At 41.9% G+C, this 19,372-nt stretch overlaps 2 protein-coding genes across 4 annotated transcripts in view; one reads left to right on the top strand and one right to left on the bottom strand.

The window, feature by feature from the left end:
* ALDH5A1 (aldehyde dehydrogenase 5 family member A1) overlaps positions 1-19,372 on the bottom strand; it is a 59,879-nt gene that overhangs the window by 1,402 nt on the left and 39,105 nt on the right. The window lies entirely within an intron of this gene.
* The window catches only part of KIAA0319 (KIAA0319 ortholog), a 44,769-nt gene that overhangs the window by 23,976 nt on the left and 1,421 nt on the right, over positions 1-19,372 (top strand). For 2 of the 3 annotated variants that reach the window (XM_063096659.1, XM_063096658.1), the window contains 10 exons: positions 639-762; positions 2,518-2,650; positions 3,818-3,966; positions 6,476-6,627; positions 8,095-8,233; positions 8,890-9,049; positions 12,263-12,405; positions 13,836-13,958; positions 15,188-15,278; positions 17,081-17,172. In XM_063096659.1, the coding sequence (XP_062952729.1) occupies positions 639-762; positions 2,518-2,650; positions 3,818-3,966; positions 6,476-6,627; positions 8,095-8,233; positions 8,890-9,049; positions 12,263-12,405; positions 13,836-13,958; positions 15,188-15,278; positions 17,081-17,172 (1,306 nt within the window). Of the gene's footprint in view, positions 1-638; positions 763-2,517; positions 2,651-3,817; positions 3,967-6,475; positions 6,628-8,094; positions 8,234-8,889; positions 9,050-12,262; positions 12,406-13,835; positions 13,959-15,187; positions 15,279-17,080; positions 17,173-19,372 lie in introns of those variants that run through there. The other variant, XM_063096660.1, reaches the window with a different exon arrangement.

Genomic DNA, 19,372 nt, shown 5'->3' with positions numbered 1-19,372 from the left:
TTTTGCTTAATATGTCTTTGACATTTTCCATTTTAATTTATAAATCTACCTTATTCTTTTAAACTATTTTTTGAACTAGCATTCCATGGTGTATGATAGTGTGTTTGGCCATTCTCCAAACTGTTGATGGACATATAGATTGTTTCCATTTTTGCTATCACGGACTGCTTCAGTGAGCATCCTGTATGAGCCTCCTTGTGCATTCCCCTAGTGTAGACACTAAGTAGAATTGCCAGGTTGAAGAATGTGCTCATTTAACATTTTAATGGATGTTGCCAGATTGGCTTACAAAAAGGCTGTATTAATTTACACTCCTTCAATACCATGTGAGGATACACAATGGACTTCAGATTGCATTTTCTGGGGATACACACATTTCTTTTTAGAGCAGGATCTCTGTGTTTAGCAAAATCATTAGTTTTTCATTAGGTCATACTATTTACTTGTGCTTCTTTAATATTATTCTCTTTTTGGCTGGCTGGTAGCTCAGTTGGTTAGGGTGCAGCCTTATAACACCAGGGTCATAGGGATCGGATCCCTGTACCAGCTAGCCAGAAATAAATAAATAAACAAACAAATAAATAAATATTTTTTAAAATTTTCTTTTCTTTTCCATTTTTATATTTGCTATTACATAGGGAGTGCAGACACCATACCTTCACTTATCTGAAATGCAGGAAGGAGATTATACGTTTCAGCTGATAGTGACGGATTCTTCAAGGCAACAATCCAATGCTGTGGTCACCGTGATTGTCCAGCCTGGTAGGTGAGATGGAAAAGAGATCTGGCCCCAGAGACTAAGGCAGAAATGATAGCTGGGCTTCTGAGCTTCGGATTTGTCAAATTTGGGGGTGACATCTCTAAGTCTTCAACCTCTCAGAGCCACAGGAGTTGAAGCTCCACACAAACCACTTTTCTTTTGAGGTTCTGAATCTTGTTTTCACTGTGACTCTAAACCATGGTGCACAGGACAAAATGAGAGGCATGCTCAGCACCACTTGCTGGCGATATGCCTTGCGGACGCTCCCACAGGTGTCCACTTGGCTGCAGAGAGCTCCAGGAGATCTTAAGGAGGCTGGTGGTTATATGTGGCCTGACACTCAGGTGTAGCTTGACATTGGGGCATTGGCCCCACTTCAGCTCACTGTCTATGAACACTTACATGAAAACCCAGGATTCTGCCTACCTCCAGATTTAAATAACCTTCGAGGTAGTTAGACCTTTGCTTGACAATGGTCTTTGCTTTAGAATTTTTCTAGAAGAGGCCTGCTAGTCCCAGCACCTCTATCCAGTGTCCCCGCAATGAGAACATGCTCAACCTACTGACCACTTATTCATTTTTTCATTTATTTATTCAGCTAATATGTAAAAAGTGCTATTTAGTTAGGCCCTGGGGTTGTGGAATTAAACAAGCAGAGCTTGTGGGTAAGTTCACATAAAACTATGTGATCAGTGCCTTACTAGGGGAATGACATAGTGTTACCGGAGTCCACCGAAAGGGCACCTACCTGGGCTTGAGGTGTCTGCAAAGAGCTCTTGCATGAGCTCAGAGCTGAAGCATGAGTAGCAGTTAGATAAAGAAGGTGAAGGATGAGGAGTGGGGGACAAGAGGAAGAGCTTTTAGGCAGAGAGAACAGTATGTATGAAGGCCACAAGGTGAAAGGGAGTCTGGTATGTTCAAAGAATTAAAAATAATTAGTGTGCCTGGAGAGAGAGAAAAAGAGGTGGGGACATGGGTGTGTGGGCATCAGACATTGATCCGAGAGAGGCAGGGGCTTGATCATAAAGGGCTTTGCAAATATATGGTCATGTATTTTATCCTAGGGGCAATGGAAGGAAACTACTGAACTGGACTGAGTAGGACAGTGAGTTGTGACCTGGTCCAGACATTGGGTAATGGCAGCCTCAGTTTTGACTACATGACATTTTTTTTTAGCAGAAACTTTATCTATTTATATCAATAACAATATCAGTGATACTTTACACCTTTTACTTTTGTTCAACATTTAAATAAAATGTTTCGAACATTTACTACTTACCAGGCACTGCGTTAGGTACCAGGGCTATAAAGAGGAAAGGAAGCAAGCCCTATGTGACAAAGCAATCTCTTTACGCTGATGTCACCTACCTTCTCCCTCCTTCCCTTCCTTCCTTCGTTCCTTCATTCCTTCCTTCTTCCCTCTCTCTTTATATCCCCCTGTCCTTCCTCCCTCTCTTTTCCTACCCATCTTCTCTTTCCTTCTCTCTTGACTTAATGACTTTTGAAGATCTTTTAAGGAAACCAATGATGTGTATATCAGGAAACAGTGTTCTTGCTGCCTTAACCCTAGTCTCAAACTCAGAATGTTCAGCTCCTGGGTCAGCTGGGAGACTGCAGTGTTCCACCCCAGGATTCCCAAGAGACACTGCATTCTCTGCCTGGTCTGAATAGGATTAGTTGGCTTAAATCAAGAAATCAGGGGATTGCAGACTTAATGCAAAGAGATACTATTTTTTACAGTGTTTCTGTAATTCCAGAAGACAACAGGCCTCCAGTGGCTGTGGCCGGCCCCGATAAGGAGCTGGTCTTTCCAATGGAAAGTGCCACCCTGGACGGGAGCAGGAGCAGTGATGACCACGGCATTGTCTTCTACCACTGGGAGCACGTCAGGTAGTCTGTCTCACCACTGAGCTGCTAGATTTGCGGCCGTGGCTGAATGCTAATCTTACCCCTCCTCTGGAGGATCTGTAGTAAATCCTCAATTTGAGCTTGCTGAGGAGTCAGGATTTAAGCACGCTTCTAGAAGTGGCTGGGCATTATTGATGGATGAATATGTTAAGTGTGGATGGACAGGATGGACACTGATTGACAGTGGAGGCAGTTGGAGCCCAGGGCAGGTGGACAGGGCTTCACAAAAGAAGAGGGGCGGGGAAACTTGTGAGTGGTGCCATCTACACTCAACCCATCCTGCAGAGACTGTAGACAGCAGAAGTGCAGAGTTAAGTGCAGAGTTTAATACCCATGTTATCTCACATTTTCTGAGCTTTACATGTTTAATCTCATAGAATCCTACATCAATTCTTAAGAAGTCAATATTAATATTATTTCCATTTTAAAGTTAAAAAAGCTGAGGCTTATAGATGCTAGTGAGATCACCCAGCCTAAGGTTGCCCAGATAGTAAGAGAAAGAGCTGGGACCCTAACCTAGGTCTTTCTGACCATCAGACCCAAAATATATATATATATATTTTTTTTTCTGACCGGTAAGGGTGTCATAACCCTCGGCACAGTGTCGTCCGCACCATGCTCAGCCAGTGAGCGCACCGGCCATCCCTATTATAGGATCCAAACCTGCGGCCTCGGCGCTACCAGCGCTGCCCTCTCCCAAGTGAGCCACGGGGCCAACCCAGGCCCACAATATTAATGGCTACAGTGTAATTCCTCTTTTAGGAAATTATTCAGCTCATTTCCTCTTCCTTCATAGTCTCCCTAAAGACATATGAGGATTTACTCTACTTTTATTCAAAGAAGAAATGAGAGTAGTTTCTAAGACCCCATTTTCCAAGGATAGATCACTTCACTAGCAGCTCACTTAAAAAAAAACAAGAACAGAAACCCTCTTCCCAGGAATCCAGCAAGCTCTGTCAGAAATAGGCCTTACCTTATGACTCATACTGAACTAGAGCATACAGATAGATAAAGAGTTATCTCAGGATTCTCTAAATGATGTGTACTATATCGGGAAAAGGTAACATTTATAAGGTCTCAGATCACAAGCCTGCTGTGTTCAGAATCCCATGTCTCCTCCCTTGTGTTAACCACTGTCATGTTTTATAGAGGCCCCAGTGCAGTGGAGATGGAAAATATCGACAAAGCGATAGCCACTGTCACTGGTCTTCAGGTGGGTACCTACCACTTCCGTTTGACGGTGAAGGACCAGCAGGGACTGAGCAGTACGTCCACCCTCACCGTGGTGGTGAAGAGGGGTGAGTGGGCCTGAGTGGGCGGGGGCAGGGCTGTGCTGCTTCTCAGTCTCACGGGACCGCAGCTAGCCCAGGATTGTTCAGAGATTCTGGGTTCTGCTTATTTGTTCACAGCAGATGCTAAATTCTGCCTGGCCATGAAAAGCCAGCCTTCTTCTGTTCACATTGCTGTTTTCCAATCGCCCTCTGCAAGGAACCAGCACTTCCTTTTGTTTGTAGAGTATATCTTGTCATAGCTTCACTTCCCTGTGACAACTGGCAATTAAATACCTGTCCTCGGAAATTCAAGAGCACAGTCACTCTCAAGTTCGATATTGTCTCTTGATGTGAAATTTGTGCTCTAGACTAGTGCAGTACTGCCTTAGGTACTTGTCTCCTCGTGTGTCTTCCCATTTGCCTGTGAGCTGCTGGAGGTCCTTTGCTACAGGCATTTCTGTATCCTTAGGGCAGAGTGTTCGAGTCATGGCAAATCATAACTGTTGATTAGTTGAGTAGATTAATGAACAGATGATTATGATGTGTCGAAGTACAGAGAAATAAAAGCATGGCTGGATGGAAAGATGCTGGGTAGAGTGGCAGGAGCATGGGGCATTGGGGGGAGTGGTTGGAGCCTGGAGCAGAGGCTTAGCCAGGAAGGGTTGCATGTATCAAGGGCCATGCTTAGGAGTTTGGACTTTGTCCTGTGGGCATGTGGGAGAGGCTTGAGCAATTTTATCAACAAAGTGATATAGATTTGAATTTTTCCAAACATTTTATTGTAGAAATTTTCAACCACACATAAACGTAGAGAGAATAGTCTTAACAGACCATTATATACGCATCCTCCTGCTTCAACAGTTATTAACCTTTTGCCAGTCTTGTTTCATTTATCAATTCCATTTTCTTTAATTCTTGTTGGAGCATTTTAAAGCAGATCCTAGCATTATATTATGTTAGCTATAAGATTTGGATTTCTAAAAATATAACAGAGTGATTAGAAGAGAGGCTGGAAGCAGGGAGAATAGTTAGAAGGTGACTGTAAACACTCTGGAGAAGAGAGGATATGAACCCTGTTGGAAACCAACAAGGGGGGCATGGGGGATAGGATAGATTGGAAAGGTATCTGAAGTGTCAGGACTCGGGAACTCGATGGGTCTATAGGGAAAAAAAGATGGTGTCTAAGATGTCATCAAGAATTTTGACTTTAGCACATGGGTGGGTGAGGGTGTGGTTACCTGAATCATATTAAAAGAAGAGCAGCAGTAGATTTTGAGGGGATTAAATTCAGATTTGGATATATTTGGAATTTGTGGCACTGGAGTGTCTGGGTGAGGTGCATAGGGGAGCATCAGGCCAGCATTTAAGTGTGGTAGCACAAGCAGAAAAGGAGGGGCCACCCTGAGTTCCAGCCATGAACCTAGAGAGGGTCCAGATGTTGCTTTTAACAGAGTGACTTTTGGGCCTAACTCAATTTACTGCCAGTCTATTGCTATGCGAATTTTTAGCCTTCCCCTATATCCACAATAGAATTAAGCCTCCTTAACACCAGACTCTCCCAATCTCCCCCAAAATGGAGGGTGGTGAATGAGATGGAAGAGCTCATAGTGGCACCGATTGCTTCTGCTTCAGCCTCTAGTGTCATTTCTCAGGATAAAAATGGCTGGTGATCCATGGCATGTCAACCAGCACTTGGCTGTTCTCACCCCCGTTTTCTGTGGCTTGACTTGTTTTTAAGGGGATGTTGAAAGGGGTCAGGTTGGGTCCCAGAGCCCCATCTGAACAAACAGTATTCACCTCACAGCAGCCATCTCCATATTGGGGCTGCATCTTAAAACAATCTCCCCACCATACCCCAGGCTTGCCACTTGCTCCCTAGCCCCTCTTTCCCGAGGCTGTTACATTAGAAGTGGCTCTTACATTGCCTCATTTATATCTGACATCTAGACAGAGGAGTGAGGGTCTGATTATTTTTTACCCAAGTTCTTTCTCTTACTTAGACAGTCAAGATTTGGCAGCACTAGAGGGTGAAATATTTCTGTGGCCAGATAGTGTGAACCAATACAAAATGATCCAGACTATATTTTAAAACAAGATATTTTCACTTCTGTACCCTAAATATAAATAAGATCATTATTTCTCTTTTGTAAGTCAAGAAAAACTGTAACAATGTTAGAGAAATTCCCAATGTGTAGCCTGCCAGCTTTACTTTTTTCCTTTTCTTTTTCTTTGGCCAGTACTGGGATCCGAACCCTTGAACTTTGTGTTACAACCCCACGCTCTAACCAGTGAGCAACAGGCTACCCCTGCTTTACCTTCTTCATCCCAGATTATAACTAGCTAAGCACAAGCAGAGCTTTTAAAAAGTCTGTATGTTGTCTTAAACGTATTTGGGTCAGAAAATAGTGCCTTTTTAATATTTGAAATCTACATATCTGCAAGGTAGAATAGTCTTAGTTGTTTTATGACACACTTCTTCTATCACCAGAGTTTAAAATCAATCTCTTTGCTTTCATTTTTGCTGTATTTGACTTAGAAAATAATAGTCCTCCCAGAGCCCAGGCTGGTGGCAGACATGTTCTTGTGCTTCCCAATAATTCCATTACTTTGGATGGTTCAAGGTCTACTGATGACCAAGGAATTGTGTCCTATCTATGGATCCGGGATGGCCAGAGCCCAGCAGCTGGAGTGAGTACTTCAAGAAATTGCCCCTAGACCCCGTATCATTCATTACGTCTGTATTAGTCAGTTAGGGCTGCCACAATGAAACATCACAGACTGGGTGGCTTAAACAACAGAAATTTATTTTTTCACTGTTCTAGAGGCTAGGAAGACAAGATCAAGGTGCCGGCCATTTCATTTTCTGGTGAGGGCTCTCTTCTTGGCTTGCAGACAGCTGCCATCTCGCCGGGTCCTCATGTGGCAGAGAGAGCGGGGAGAGTGCACGCTCTGGTGTCTCTTCTTATAAGGACACTGATCCTGTTCATTAAGGCCGTACCCTTATGACTTTATTTAACCTTAACTACCTCCTTATGGATCCTATCTCTAGGTACAGTCACATTGGGGGTTAGGATTCTTTCCTCTTCCTCATGGTGTACTGGATATGTCAATAGTCAGGAATTGCTATTTGCATCTCACAGGTTTAGAAAGTGATATGCAGAGATGGAAAGTGACTAGGCCAAGGTCAACTAACTCATCCGTAATCAAACCAGACAAACCCAGGTTTTTAGCTCCTGGCAGGAATTTTTCCCCTATTAGATCACCCTGTCTCTTAGGCCTTAAATTTAGGTACATCTTCATTCCTGCTGTTGCTAAGGACATGAGAGATGCAGATATACTCTTGGAGATGTACCAAGGCATGGTCATGGGGAAAAAGCTGAAAATGCCTTATACTTTCTAAAGCACCTCTGGAATGAATTATATTCAGTTAGATGATAAATTAGCTTCTGAGTGTAATTATAATGGGTCTCTGTTTAGAGCACTTACGTTTTACTGTCCTGTTCTGTTAGCAAGTTCAGAGCAGGGATATAGGAAATTCTTCTCTATCTTTTTGGAGCTTTGAGGCCCACAGAACAGAAATGTTTCCTCCCAGGTTATTGGGTCATTTGAGAAGGTGAACATGATACACTTTGAGGGAACCCAAGATGAGAGTATCGTAAAGCTATGTTCGAAAGTGAGACCCAGGGGCCGAGCCTGTGGCGCACTTGGTAGAGTGCTGCGCTGGCAGCGCGGCGACGCTCCCGCCGCGGGTTCGGATCCTATATAGGACTGACCGGTGCACTCACTGGCTGAGTGCCGGTCACGAAAAAACGACAAAAAAAAAAAAAAAAAAAAAAAAAGTGAGACCCAGAAAACCTGTGCTTCATTTCTGTGGTCCTTGCCCTAATTTCAATGTCCTTTCCCTCTGTTGGATGAAATTAATCATTTAGTAATTCCTAGAAAGTGCTTGGTAAGCTGAGCTCAGGAAATACTGTCAGGAATTCATGCCCCTGGTGCTTTATGGAGGAGAGAAACTAATTTGCCAGCCTCATTCCTCCTCAGCCTCCTCCTTAAAGTCCTTAAAAAACATGGGACGCTGAGGTTTGGGAACAACAGAAGCCCAGAAATTGGAAACTGAGGACTGACAACTGCCCTGTTAACTGTGTTGTTTTGCAGGATGTCATCGATGGTTCTGACCACAGTGCGGCCCTGCAGCTTACGAACCTGGTGGAGGGGGTCTACACTTTCCACCTGCGGGTCATTGACAGGCAGGGGGCCTCAGACATGGACACTGCCACTGTGGAGGTGCGGCCAGGTGCGTCCACGGCTGTGGAGCTGGCCCGGGCGTGATCTGGCTGCTCAGCCTTTGGGGTTCTTTGCAGTCCACAGGTGGGACCCAGCACACGCAGGAGGCCTCCTGCAGCTGGCTTTAGCTCTTGGCTGGGCCCACTTTGAAGATTTCCCTATACTTTGTAGTATATCCTTAACAGATCCAGTCTCTTAACTCATTAAGGAGAATTGTGTCTGGCAGCAGGATTTTATTTTCAGTTTTCCTGCCAGAAGACAAAGATTTAAAGGGAAGGGAACACAAAGGCTTCAATACAGGGGGCGCTGAGGGAGGGCAGCTCCAGCGACAGGGCATAAGGACCCCCTGTGTCAACTGTCCTGGGCAGTGCCCACAGCATTTGGAGACAAGTTCTCTTTCAGTCCTGGGGAAGAGTGTGAGGTGCCAAGATTTCAAGTTAGCCCAGAGGCTAATTAGGTACACCTGGTCATCTTCTAATAGACAACCACTGGGATAAAACAAGGAAAAAGTACTCCCAGATAGTGGCCTCTGTGATAATTAGAATCTATTTGAGTCCTAAAACCCAAATGTAGAAATTACACAGGAGTAATTTTAAACTGCCTTGCTCCTTACGTTGTAAAGCCTGTGATCTCCAAGTGGAAATCCCATATCTTTTATTTTCCCAGACCCTAAGAAGGGTGGCCTGGTGGAGCTGATCCTGCAGGTTGGTGTCGGGCAGTTGACAGAGCAGCAGAAGGACACCCTGGTGAGGCAGCTGGCGGTGCTGCTGAACGTTCTGGACTCAGACATTAAGGTTCAGAAGATCCAGGCCCACTCGGACCTCAGGTATGAGCTACACACCTAAGGCAGGGCCTTGGGCCTACAAAGTTCCACCCGTCCCCTCATCCCAGCCCAGCAGAAAGCTTTGCTTTGATTGTTCTATATTTTTGCACACACTTTCATCCCATTCGAATACTTTTTTTCCTCAAGGGCAAGAGTAAGGACAGCATCCTTCTAGGTCCTTCCCACAAGTCTCATTAAATGTTTGTTGACTGAGAATGTTCTGAATGAAGCGGTTAGAGAATATCTGAGGGAGCTGGATTTTAGCTCTGGTGTCTTCAGAGGGCATGCAAATAGTCTGGGACACGTGAAGAGGATGTCTCACAGCCGCACGTCATCCCTGCCCCACCTCCATAGGGACTGAGGCTTCTCTCAGTGTGAAAGAATCATTAATTACACTTACTATCTTCTGGGAATAGATGAGGCTGAAACCCTGGCCTTTACTTCTTATAAGATTTTCATATTTAATTGAGTTTTTATTTTAAAATTCTTATCCAACCTAGAGTGGTGTAGGAAAAGAGAAAGAAAAAGAATATGGGAATGAAAACTACCATTCACGGTAACTCCATTTACCAACTATTGTCAGCTTTTCTACTCAAGTTTGTTTCCCAGAGAGCTGAAGTTTACTTAGAAAAATAACAAATTAAAACACATCCTAATTATTTTCTTATGGAACTCTTTCTAAAATGGATCATGCATTTCCCTTATTTATGAAATACCAAATATGAATCAAAGACATGTCTGAAAATCAACAAAACCAAAAGTTGTTTCTTTGACAGATCAACAAAACTGATAAACCTTTAGCTAGATTGGCTAAGAAAAAATAGAGGAGACTCAAATTACTAAAATAAGGCATTATAGAGGGACATCACTACTGACTTTACAGAAATAAGAAGGATTATAAAGGAACACTGTGAATCATTATATGTCAACAAATTAGATAACCTGATGAAACAAATTCCTAGAAAGACTTGAAATACCAAAATGCATTTGAGAAGAAATTTAACGATCTGAGTAGACCTATAACAAGTAGAGAGATTGAATTGGTAATCAAAAAACTTTCCACAAAACCAAGGACCAGATGGCTTCACTGGAGAATTCTGCAAAATGTTTAAAGAATTAATACAATCCTTCACAAACTTTTCCAAAAAATAGAAGAGGAGGGAACATTCCCAACTGATTCTGTGAAGCCAGTTTTACCTTGAGAGCAAAACCAAACAAAGACATCACAAGAAAACTACAGATCAATATCCCTTGTGAATATAGAGGCAAAATACCACAACAAAATACTATCACACTGAATTCAGCAACAGATTAAAATACACCACAGCCAAGGGGGATTTATCCCAGGAATGCAACTGTGGTTCAACATATGAAAATCAATAAATGTAATAAACCACATGATTAGAATAAATGACCAAACTACATGATCATCGCAATAGGCACAGAAAAAGCATTTGACAAAGTCCAATACCCTTTCACAATAAAAACACTTGTGTGGGCTGAATTGTGTTCACAAAAAGTTATGTTCAAGTCCTAACCTTTGGTACCTGTGAATGTGACCTTATTTGGAAATAGGATCATTGCAGATGGAATTAGTTAAGATGAACTCATATAGTATAGGGTGGGCTCTTAATCCAATATGACTGGTGTCCTTATAAAAGGACAAGAGAGACAGAGAGAGACCCACAGGGAGACTGGAGTGATGCATCTACAAGCCAAGGAGTGCCACGGATTGCTAGCAACGCCAGAAGCTAAGAGAAAGGCATGGATCAGATTCTCCCACAGAGTCTTCAGAGAGAGCATGACCCTACTAACACTTTGATTTTGGATTTCTAGCCTCCAGAACTATGAAGAAGAGATTCTGTTGTTTTAAGCCACCAGTTTGTGGTACTTTTTTACAGTAGCCCTCGAAAACTAATACAGATTTGGTCAGTAAGCATATGACAATAAGCTCATTTATTACAGAAATAAAAAGGATTATAAGGGAATACTATGAATCATTGTACGTCAGCAAATTAGGTAACCTAGACGAAGTGGACAAATTCCTAGAAAGTCATAAACTAAAAAAAATGCATTTGAGAAGAAATTTAAACATCTGAGTAGACCTATAACTGGGGAAACTAATACAGATTTGGCCAATAAGCTTATGACAAGATGCTCATTATCATTAGCCATTATGGAAATGCAAATCAAAACTATGTTAAGAAACCACTTCATACCCACTAGGATGGCTCTAATCCAAAAGACAGACCATAGCAAGTGTTAGTGAGTATGTAGATAAATTGGGACACATACATTGCGGGTAGGAATGTAAAACAGTACAGCCACTGTGGAAAGCAGTTTGGCAGTTCCTCAATATGCTAAACATAGAGTTACCATATGACCCATTAATTCCACTCCTAGGTATATATACCCATGAGAAAAGAAAAACTTATGTCCACACGAAAACTTGTATATGAATGTTCATAGCACATATGCATAATAGCCCCAAAGTGGAATCAATCCAAATTTCCATCATCTGATGAATGGATAAAAAATGTGATATATTTATACACTGGAATATTATTTGGCAATAAAAAAAGAATGAAATACTGATACATGCTACAATATGGATGAACTTTGAAAACACGCAAATGAAAGAAGACAGACGCAGGTCACATATTGTTGATTATGTTTACATGAAATGCCCAGAATAGTCAAATCCATGGAAACAAAAAGTGGAGTAGCAGTTGCCAGGGACTGTGGGGAGGGAGCAATAGGTTATGGCTGCTAATGGGTATGAGTTGTCTTTTTTGGGGGTGTTGAAAATGTTCTGAAATTAGATAGTTGTGCAACTTTGTAAGTATACTAAATACCATTGAATTTTATGCTTTAGAAGTATGAATTTTATGGTATGTAAATTATATCTCAACAAAAAAGGTAAAAAGACATGTCTGAATGTTATTTTGTGTATAGCTGCGTCTGTTTGCACACATGTATACATTGCTTCTTTTATCTGAAGGTCTGTCTATCATCAGTGGTACCCTGAGACTGTAGAACCTTTGTCAAGAAACAGATCAATTCCTTGGCCCACAGATATGCCCCTGTGTCCTCGCCAAGCCACAGAGCTGTAGCAGTCTACCTTCCTGACTTCACAGGTCAGATAGTTAAGGTAGACATGTCATGGCAGTCCCCATCTGACTGTGTGGCTGTCCTCTCTCATTGTCTCCTCTGCAGCACCATGATTGTGTTTTATGTACAGAGTGGGCCACCTTTCAAGGTTCTCAAAGCTGCCGAAGTGGTCCGAAATCTGCACATGCGGCTCTCAAAGGAGAAGGCTGACTTTTTGCTTTTTAAGGTCTTGAGGATTGACACAGCAGGTATGTCCCCTACAGGAATATTCTAAGAGAATCAGACTTGCCAATCATGGGTAAGTTTTACAAGCACAGAAAGAGGAGTGACAGATGAACATTTTCACTTTAGCATCCAGGGACTTGTTTTGTATGTGTTTCTCCAGAAGCTTTCCTGCAACCCACTTTTGCTGGCTACCTTTGTCTTGGAAGGACACTGGAGAGCAAAAATAGTCATGGGTCAAGTTATGAGACTGTATTCACAGATAATGGTCATTGTCAGAAATTTCATATTTAAACTGTTAGAACAATGTTAAAGAGAGGTAAGTGTTATTGGCCAGAAAAGCCATGTTTATATAACTTACTTACCTTGGACATCAAGCCTTAGGTTGTGATGTAGCCTCTTGAAAATTTAACGTAGCTTATAAGTGCCTTCCAGCAGTTCCTCTTTCCTTAGCTCCCTGCTTGCCACACCTTCCATGCCACTAAACAGATTCATAGTCCTACGGTCTCTTTCCTCATCTCATGAGTAACATGAATCTCTCACTATATTGAAGCGGTCGTTTCATTAGATGCCAGGGAACACGAGAGTTACAGGAACATGATAATGTTTGGGCATTAAAATTTAATTTGTTTTGGTTATATGTCTACTTACAATTGATTTTCTCAGTTATAATATGGAGTAACTTAATTTTTTAAAATACTTTTTTCCCAGCTTTATTGAGATATAATTGACAAATGAAATTGTATATATTTAAGGTATACAATGCGATTAATTTTTTGGTAATTCCTTTTTTTTTAGCTACCAAAGTAATATTTATTTATTGTAGAAAATTTGTAATATCCAGAAGGGCACAAAGAAGAAAATAAGCCTCTAGATTCTAGAGTCTAGAATTCCCACCATCGATAGATAATTTTGTTAATATTCTGTTGTATTTTTTCCAGTTCCCCCATCTCTAGAAACACTTAATACAATCAGGTTGATTTGGTATATATTTTTAATCTGCTTTGTAACCTCTAATTGTGTTATTTTCTCAAATCCTTTAAAATTTATCTTCAGTAAGATGTTTATGGCAGCATGGTATATGGTTCTCTGTTCATGGACTTTAGGGTTGATTTTAAATAATGCTACAGTATAGATAAATCTTTGTGCATATCTCCAATTATTTTCACTCAAGCATTCTCAGAATTTATTTTCTAGGGCTGGAGAGTGCTATGTTTTTGCTACGTTTTTAAGGCTTTTGCTACATGGGGTGGATTGGCTTTTTTCTGTCATTTGCTTCCTGATGAGATTGTCAGTGGTGAAAGACTGTCCCCAGAACCTCTGTTCATACCATAAGAGGCTTTAATTCAATAAGATGTATCTATTTGGGGCCTGTGCTATCGAAGATACAAAAGAAGATGAAGCTGGGATTCTGCTTTTCTCGGAGGTAACCTCAGCCCTGCACACTTCTTTGCAGGTTGCCTTCTGAAGTGCTCTGGCCATGGTCACTGCGACCCCATCACAAAGCGCTGTGTTTGTTCTCAGTTGTGGATGGAGAACCTTATACAGCGCTATATCTGGGATGGAGAGAGCAACTGTGGTGAGTTCTTGGTAGAGGTGGCTTCAGGCAAAGAGCTTTAAGGCAAGTCATTCTCAAATAGCATAAATATCCGCCTAGCTTTGTAGCTGTAAACAACGCTTTCATCACCTGAAGCCAAGTGAACCAGCTCACTTGGTAGCAAGTTAAGATCGTCCCTACAATTCACCTTTGGGGCTGTGTTTAGGCTTTTATGTAAAACTTCCTAATGAGGAAATTCACTTTCGCAGAGCAGATTTGGCTAAGCATCTAAGGAAGAGTTGCTTTGGGCCATGAGCTGCATTTCCAGACTGTACCTGCCTGGGCTTAGGCTCAGTGTAACCTTCTGGTGAAGTGGCCCTTGGTGTGTGGATCTGCTGAAATCATATAGAGAATTTGGCCCATTCTTCCAGGCTGTCTGCCCAAGAAGACAAAATTTGGAGCCACAGCCTCAGCAGATCAAACTAGTACCCTTGGGTCTCTTCTAGGGAGAAAACTATATTTTTATGTCAATCTACTTTTAAGAGTAAATATGTTGTCCTGGGGATCCAGACGGACATCACTGGCAGGAAAATTAAAAATTAACAGCTGATTGCCACATTATGTTCCCACTTAATACTACATAAAATTTTGAAAATATCCAGCTCTTGGATCATTATTCCAAGGACATTATAGAACATTTAATAGAGTTAAACTTTGGGTCTTTGCTCACTTGCCTTTGTTCCTGAATTGCTGTTGCAAAGCTTTTTACATTGGATTTCTGCAAGGATGTGTGTGGAAGGAATGAAAATCAGGTAGTTTCTGTTGCTCTCTGGCTTTGAAAAGTGTCTTCATGCCATAGGCAGCCATACAGATACTTTATTTGCTTTATTAAAACCAAGCAGAACTTTTTGGGGTAGGGTTGTGATTCTTGGGATTCTGGAATTAATATTTTAATGTGCCATACATGCATGTATAAGAGGCATTACTGCTTAATTATTTTTAGTTATTTCTGATTCTTTCATTCTCAAGTCAGCATGAAATATGTGCTCCATGAGGTCCTTGAACCAAATGGACAAAAAAAAGGCAGTTTTAGGTTGCTCTTATTTATCTGTATTTTACCTTGCTACGCTCTGCTACCAGCCCGACAAAGTGTTATCAACAGCACAGATGGCTTTTGCTTGTAAGGACTCAGAAATACAATGAATAATCACAATTAAATTGTTTTGCAGATGGTTTACAACTATGTCCACTCTGGTTTTCTTGTTTTCCAGAGTGGAGTATATTCTATGTGACAGTGTTGGCTTTTACCCTCATAGTGCTAATGGGAGGTTTAACTTGGCTTTGCATCTGCTGCTGCAAGAGGTACTGGTGTGCTTACTTATGATTATTTATGTGAAATAAAGACACCTCATTAAATGTGATATGACAGTTTACTGTTTGCTAGGGTTTGTTAAACTGCTAAACTGTCAATCACTTTTTTATGAAGACAAACTAGACTTTAAAAGTACTTTATAATGCACGTTCTACCACAAGGCACATGTGCCTAGACTAATGGAATAATCCTAGAGGTAGCTTTTTCTCATTGCAGCTCTCGTATTTTCCAGGAGGTTCAATGACTCTATATTAAATCTAATGTTATTCTCTATCAGTCTCACATTATGTTCACTGGAGCAGTACCTAGGAAGTAGCTAGAGGAAGGAGTTCTAGAAGTATACTGGCACAAATTATAGATTTTAATTATTTTAATTATATGAATCAATAATCTAACCTATGTGAATCCTTTCTAATAAATTTAAAACTTTAAGTGAGGCAATCACACCACCAAGGAGAACTTTTGCTTTAGGTTTTTTCTTCTTCCTTTTTCCGTGGAGCTGACCTCTGAGAAGCTCCTGAGCTGCCTCATTGTCCGAATGGGGACAATGTTCCAGAGCCCTGTGCTCAACCCTCTGTAAGGAGACCTGTGGGGAAAGTGATTACTCAGGTCCGAAGAAGAGAGCGTCAGATCCGCTTTTCTATATGAAACACTATAAATGCTCTCCAAAGAAGATGTGATTAAAAATAACAGGTTTACTATAATTAATAGTTATTTCTCAGAAAGCATGTATAAATTATTTCAGTTTTATTCACGACTACCTTCCCAAAGGTAAGAATGGTGAAGGACAGCCAGGCACAGGGACCTAGAGGCCTAAATCCCATTAGGTTTTCCCAGAACTATATGGGATGGTGTGTGGCTTTAAACATCCTGCAGCTCTGTGACATATGTAGTTAGTAGATGATGACTGTGAACATTTATTAAGTATTTGCCATCGTGATTAACGTCTAGGTGCTTTATCTGTGTTGTCTTATTTAGTCTCCCGATCAACCATGTGAGAAAGGGACTATTGTTACTCCCATTTTACTGGTGAGGACGTGGAGGCACAGAAGTCTCCAATAATTTTCTTAAAGTCACGTTACTAAGTGCTTAACCAAGGGTTAGAAGCTGATGCTCTTAATCACCATACTACGAGAAAATTGCCTTTGTGCTGCAAAATTACTGTTTGTTCTTTTGTTCTGTACGTACCTTAACATGATATTGATGTGTATTTTCTACTAATCCTCTGTAGCATAAGATGAGGCACGTAGGACCAGCCCAGTTTTCCTGTGCTGTGAAAAAATGAAAGACCAGGTTGTTGCTAATTGATTCTGGGAATTTATTATAATTTCTGCTGGGGTTTTTTTCTGTCTATTTTTTTTTTCCTGGTTGCTAGTGCATGACATTTCTTCATTCCTGCATCTTTGGACATTCCAGGATAGTATAGGTTCAGGGGAAAACTTGCTCATCCAGGTTTTTCTGAGCAAGGAATTGCGCATGAAGAAGAGCTCCCCGGGCCAACACTCAGGTGTTGAGGACTGCTCTGGCACCTCAGCCTGAGGCTTAGCCGAGACCTGTAGTTGGATGGGTGATGGTGTGGCCATGCACACCCCTAAATGTTTCTTCAAGATTCGTAATGTGTGTAAGCCCCAATGAACTCTGAAGTGGCCTTGCGTGTGTATTATTAATAAAGATGCCAACTATTACACAGTAAAGGTCAAACACTTCCCCTAGTGCCTTCCATGGGCTTTAAATCCTGGGTCCCAGTTCCCTTTCTGAGAATCTGAGTCGAGCTTTTCATCGTTCCTTTCAGAAGAAAAAGAACTAAAATAAGGAAAAAAACAAAGTACACCATCCTGGATAACATGGATGAACAGGAAAGAATGGAACTGAGGCCCAAGTATGGTAAGACAGCCTCCACGATGATCTCCTGGTACCTTTAAACGATGTAAGCAGGCATTTGCCTGAGAGGTAACTTGGGTAAAAGAAAGAGCGTGGGCTGGAGTCAGTGCTTTAAGCGGGAGGGAAGAGTGAGGTCGGGATTCTATGACAAAAAGTGACCTTCATCAGTCCTGAGGATGTGCTAACTGCAGGGGCAGTCATTGTACGAGGGTGGAAAGATCATATTATCTTTTTTTTTTTTTTTTTGGTGGCTGGTCTGTAAGGGGATCTGAACCCTTGACCTTGGAGTTATCAGCACCATACTCTAACCAACTGAGCTAACTGGCCAGCCCCATATTATCTCTTAATTCTGTTTTTCCATGAACTTTTTGAAGTACTCTTGTATTATAAATATAACAAAATTTCAGCAAAGTACTGAGTCATTAATTGATGAAGGATACGGAATGCCTGTTATCATTTGAGCACCTGCCAAATGACCATGGACAGACTGCTTTGCAAACAGATGCATCCCCAGTGCCTGCCTTTTCCTCCTCGTGCCTGGAGGGTGGGAGGGGGTGTGCGGTGCAGCTCCACCCAGCTCATCCCTGAATGTGGTTCCCTTTAGGTCTGCTTAACCAGAAACGCAGGAAAAGGCCATTTGGACTTTAAAATCAAACATTTTCCCAGCAGCGGCATTAGCCCATTAGCCTTGTGTATAGATGGACGCAAAGGCTTTTACAGAAAATTGACTTTCTTCACCAAGTGTATTGATCCCTATGCTTAGAACCACCTCTTCCCCACCTCAGTTGACTTTTTGATTCTCGTTTATTCAATGTTGCACACTTAATGAACCTTCTTGGCCCTAGAGGCTGCTTAGCACCAATTCTGTGGGTTTTACATAATTCTGGGTTTACAGCTAAATTAATTCTTACAGAGGGATATAATCACTTTCCAAGTTATGAGAGGCAAAAGGCTGCCCACAGTGAGTGTTGAGTGCCTGCCCTATGCACAGACCCTGGCTCAGGCCCTGTAGACAGGGAGGAACCTGCCTCTGCAGGAGCTCACGCCTGAGGGAGAAGAAATACACTAGAGTGCAAGAATCCTGCAGAAGTGTGCTGTATTAGTCCATTTCTGTTGCTTGTAACAAAATACTGAGAACTGGGTGATTTATAAGAAAACAAAATTGATTGCTTACAGTTTCTGAGGCTGAGAAGTCCAAAGTCCAAGGAACACAGCTGGTGAGGGCCTTGGTGGTGGTGACGGTGACAGCAGGGTATCCCATTGTGGAAAATGGTGGCGCAGAGACAGCAGAGCAGAGAAATAGCTCCTCATCAACTCTCCTTTATAAAGCCCTCAGAACCACGCTCCTGACCTCCATTATTAATCCATTCACCACAGCATGGTCCTACAGTCTAATCACCTCTTCAAGGCCCCACCTTTCAATCACCATAATAAGATTTCCCACCCTTAACAGTTACGGTGGGGATTAAGCCTCAGTGAGTTTGGGAGCCTCAGTGAGTTTGGGGGGGTGGGGAACATCAAGTCCACAGCACATGCCCTGCAGGAACCCAGGGCAGCATGGCTGACTGTGAATGGAGAGTGTAGTAAGGGGCTTTGGCAGGAAAAGCTTCACAAGAAGTGTAAATCATAGCCTACATTTATTGATGCTCTACATTGCATTACATCATTGAATTAGAGATGTTACAAAGTGACTTTATACCTAAGAGGTCAAAGTGCATTAGGTTGCATTGTCTCATCCACCTTCCTCCTTGAAACACACTCATCCTTCTGACATTCCCGTTTCTATTCATGGAAGCCCCATTCTTCTTATTACCCATGGTCGAAACCTCAGTCATTGGTCCTCCACCTTCCTCCACTGCAGCCACCCCATCTTGCCTGGTCCCTGCCCGTCCTTCCTCATCATTATCAACACGCTAGTTCAGATGCTTATAATCTCACTTCTGAACTAATAGTGATAATAATAATAATAGTTAATTAATATGTACTAGGTACTTTCGAAGCACTTTTCTTAATTCTAATCATTCCAACAGTTCTATGGAGTATGTACTATGATTTATCCCCATTTTACAGAAGAGGAAACAGAGGCAAAGGAAAGTTTATCATATTGCTCAAGTAGCAGAGCTGGTGAGCACCAAAGGTGGGCTGGAGCAGGCCATGTGCTTCAGAGCCTGGGTCTCTCTCTCTGCGCTGCTCTGTCTCTGTC

This window comes from Cynocephalus volans, chromosome 5 (assembly GCF_027409185.1).
Source record: "Cynocephalus volans isolate mCynVol1 chromosome 5, mCynVol1.pri, whole genome shotgun sequence".
Classification (NCBI taxonomy): domain Eukaryota; kingdom Metazoa; phylum Chordata; class Mammalia; order Dermoptera; family Cynocephalidae; genus Cynocephalus; species Cynocephalus volans.
This window is presented reverse-complemented; position numbering and strand designations above follow the sequence as displayed.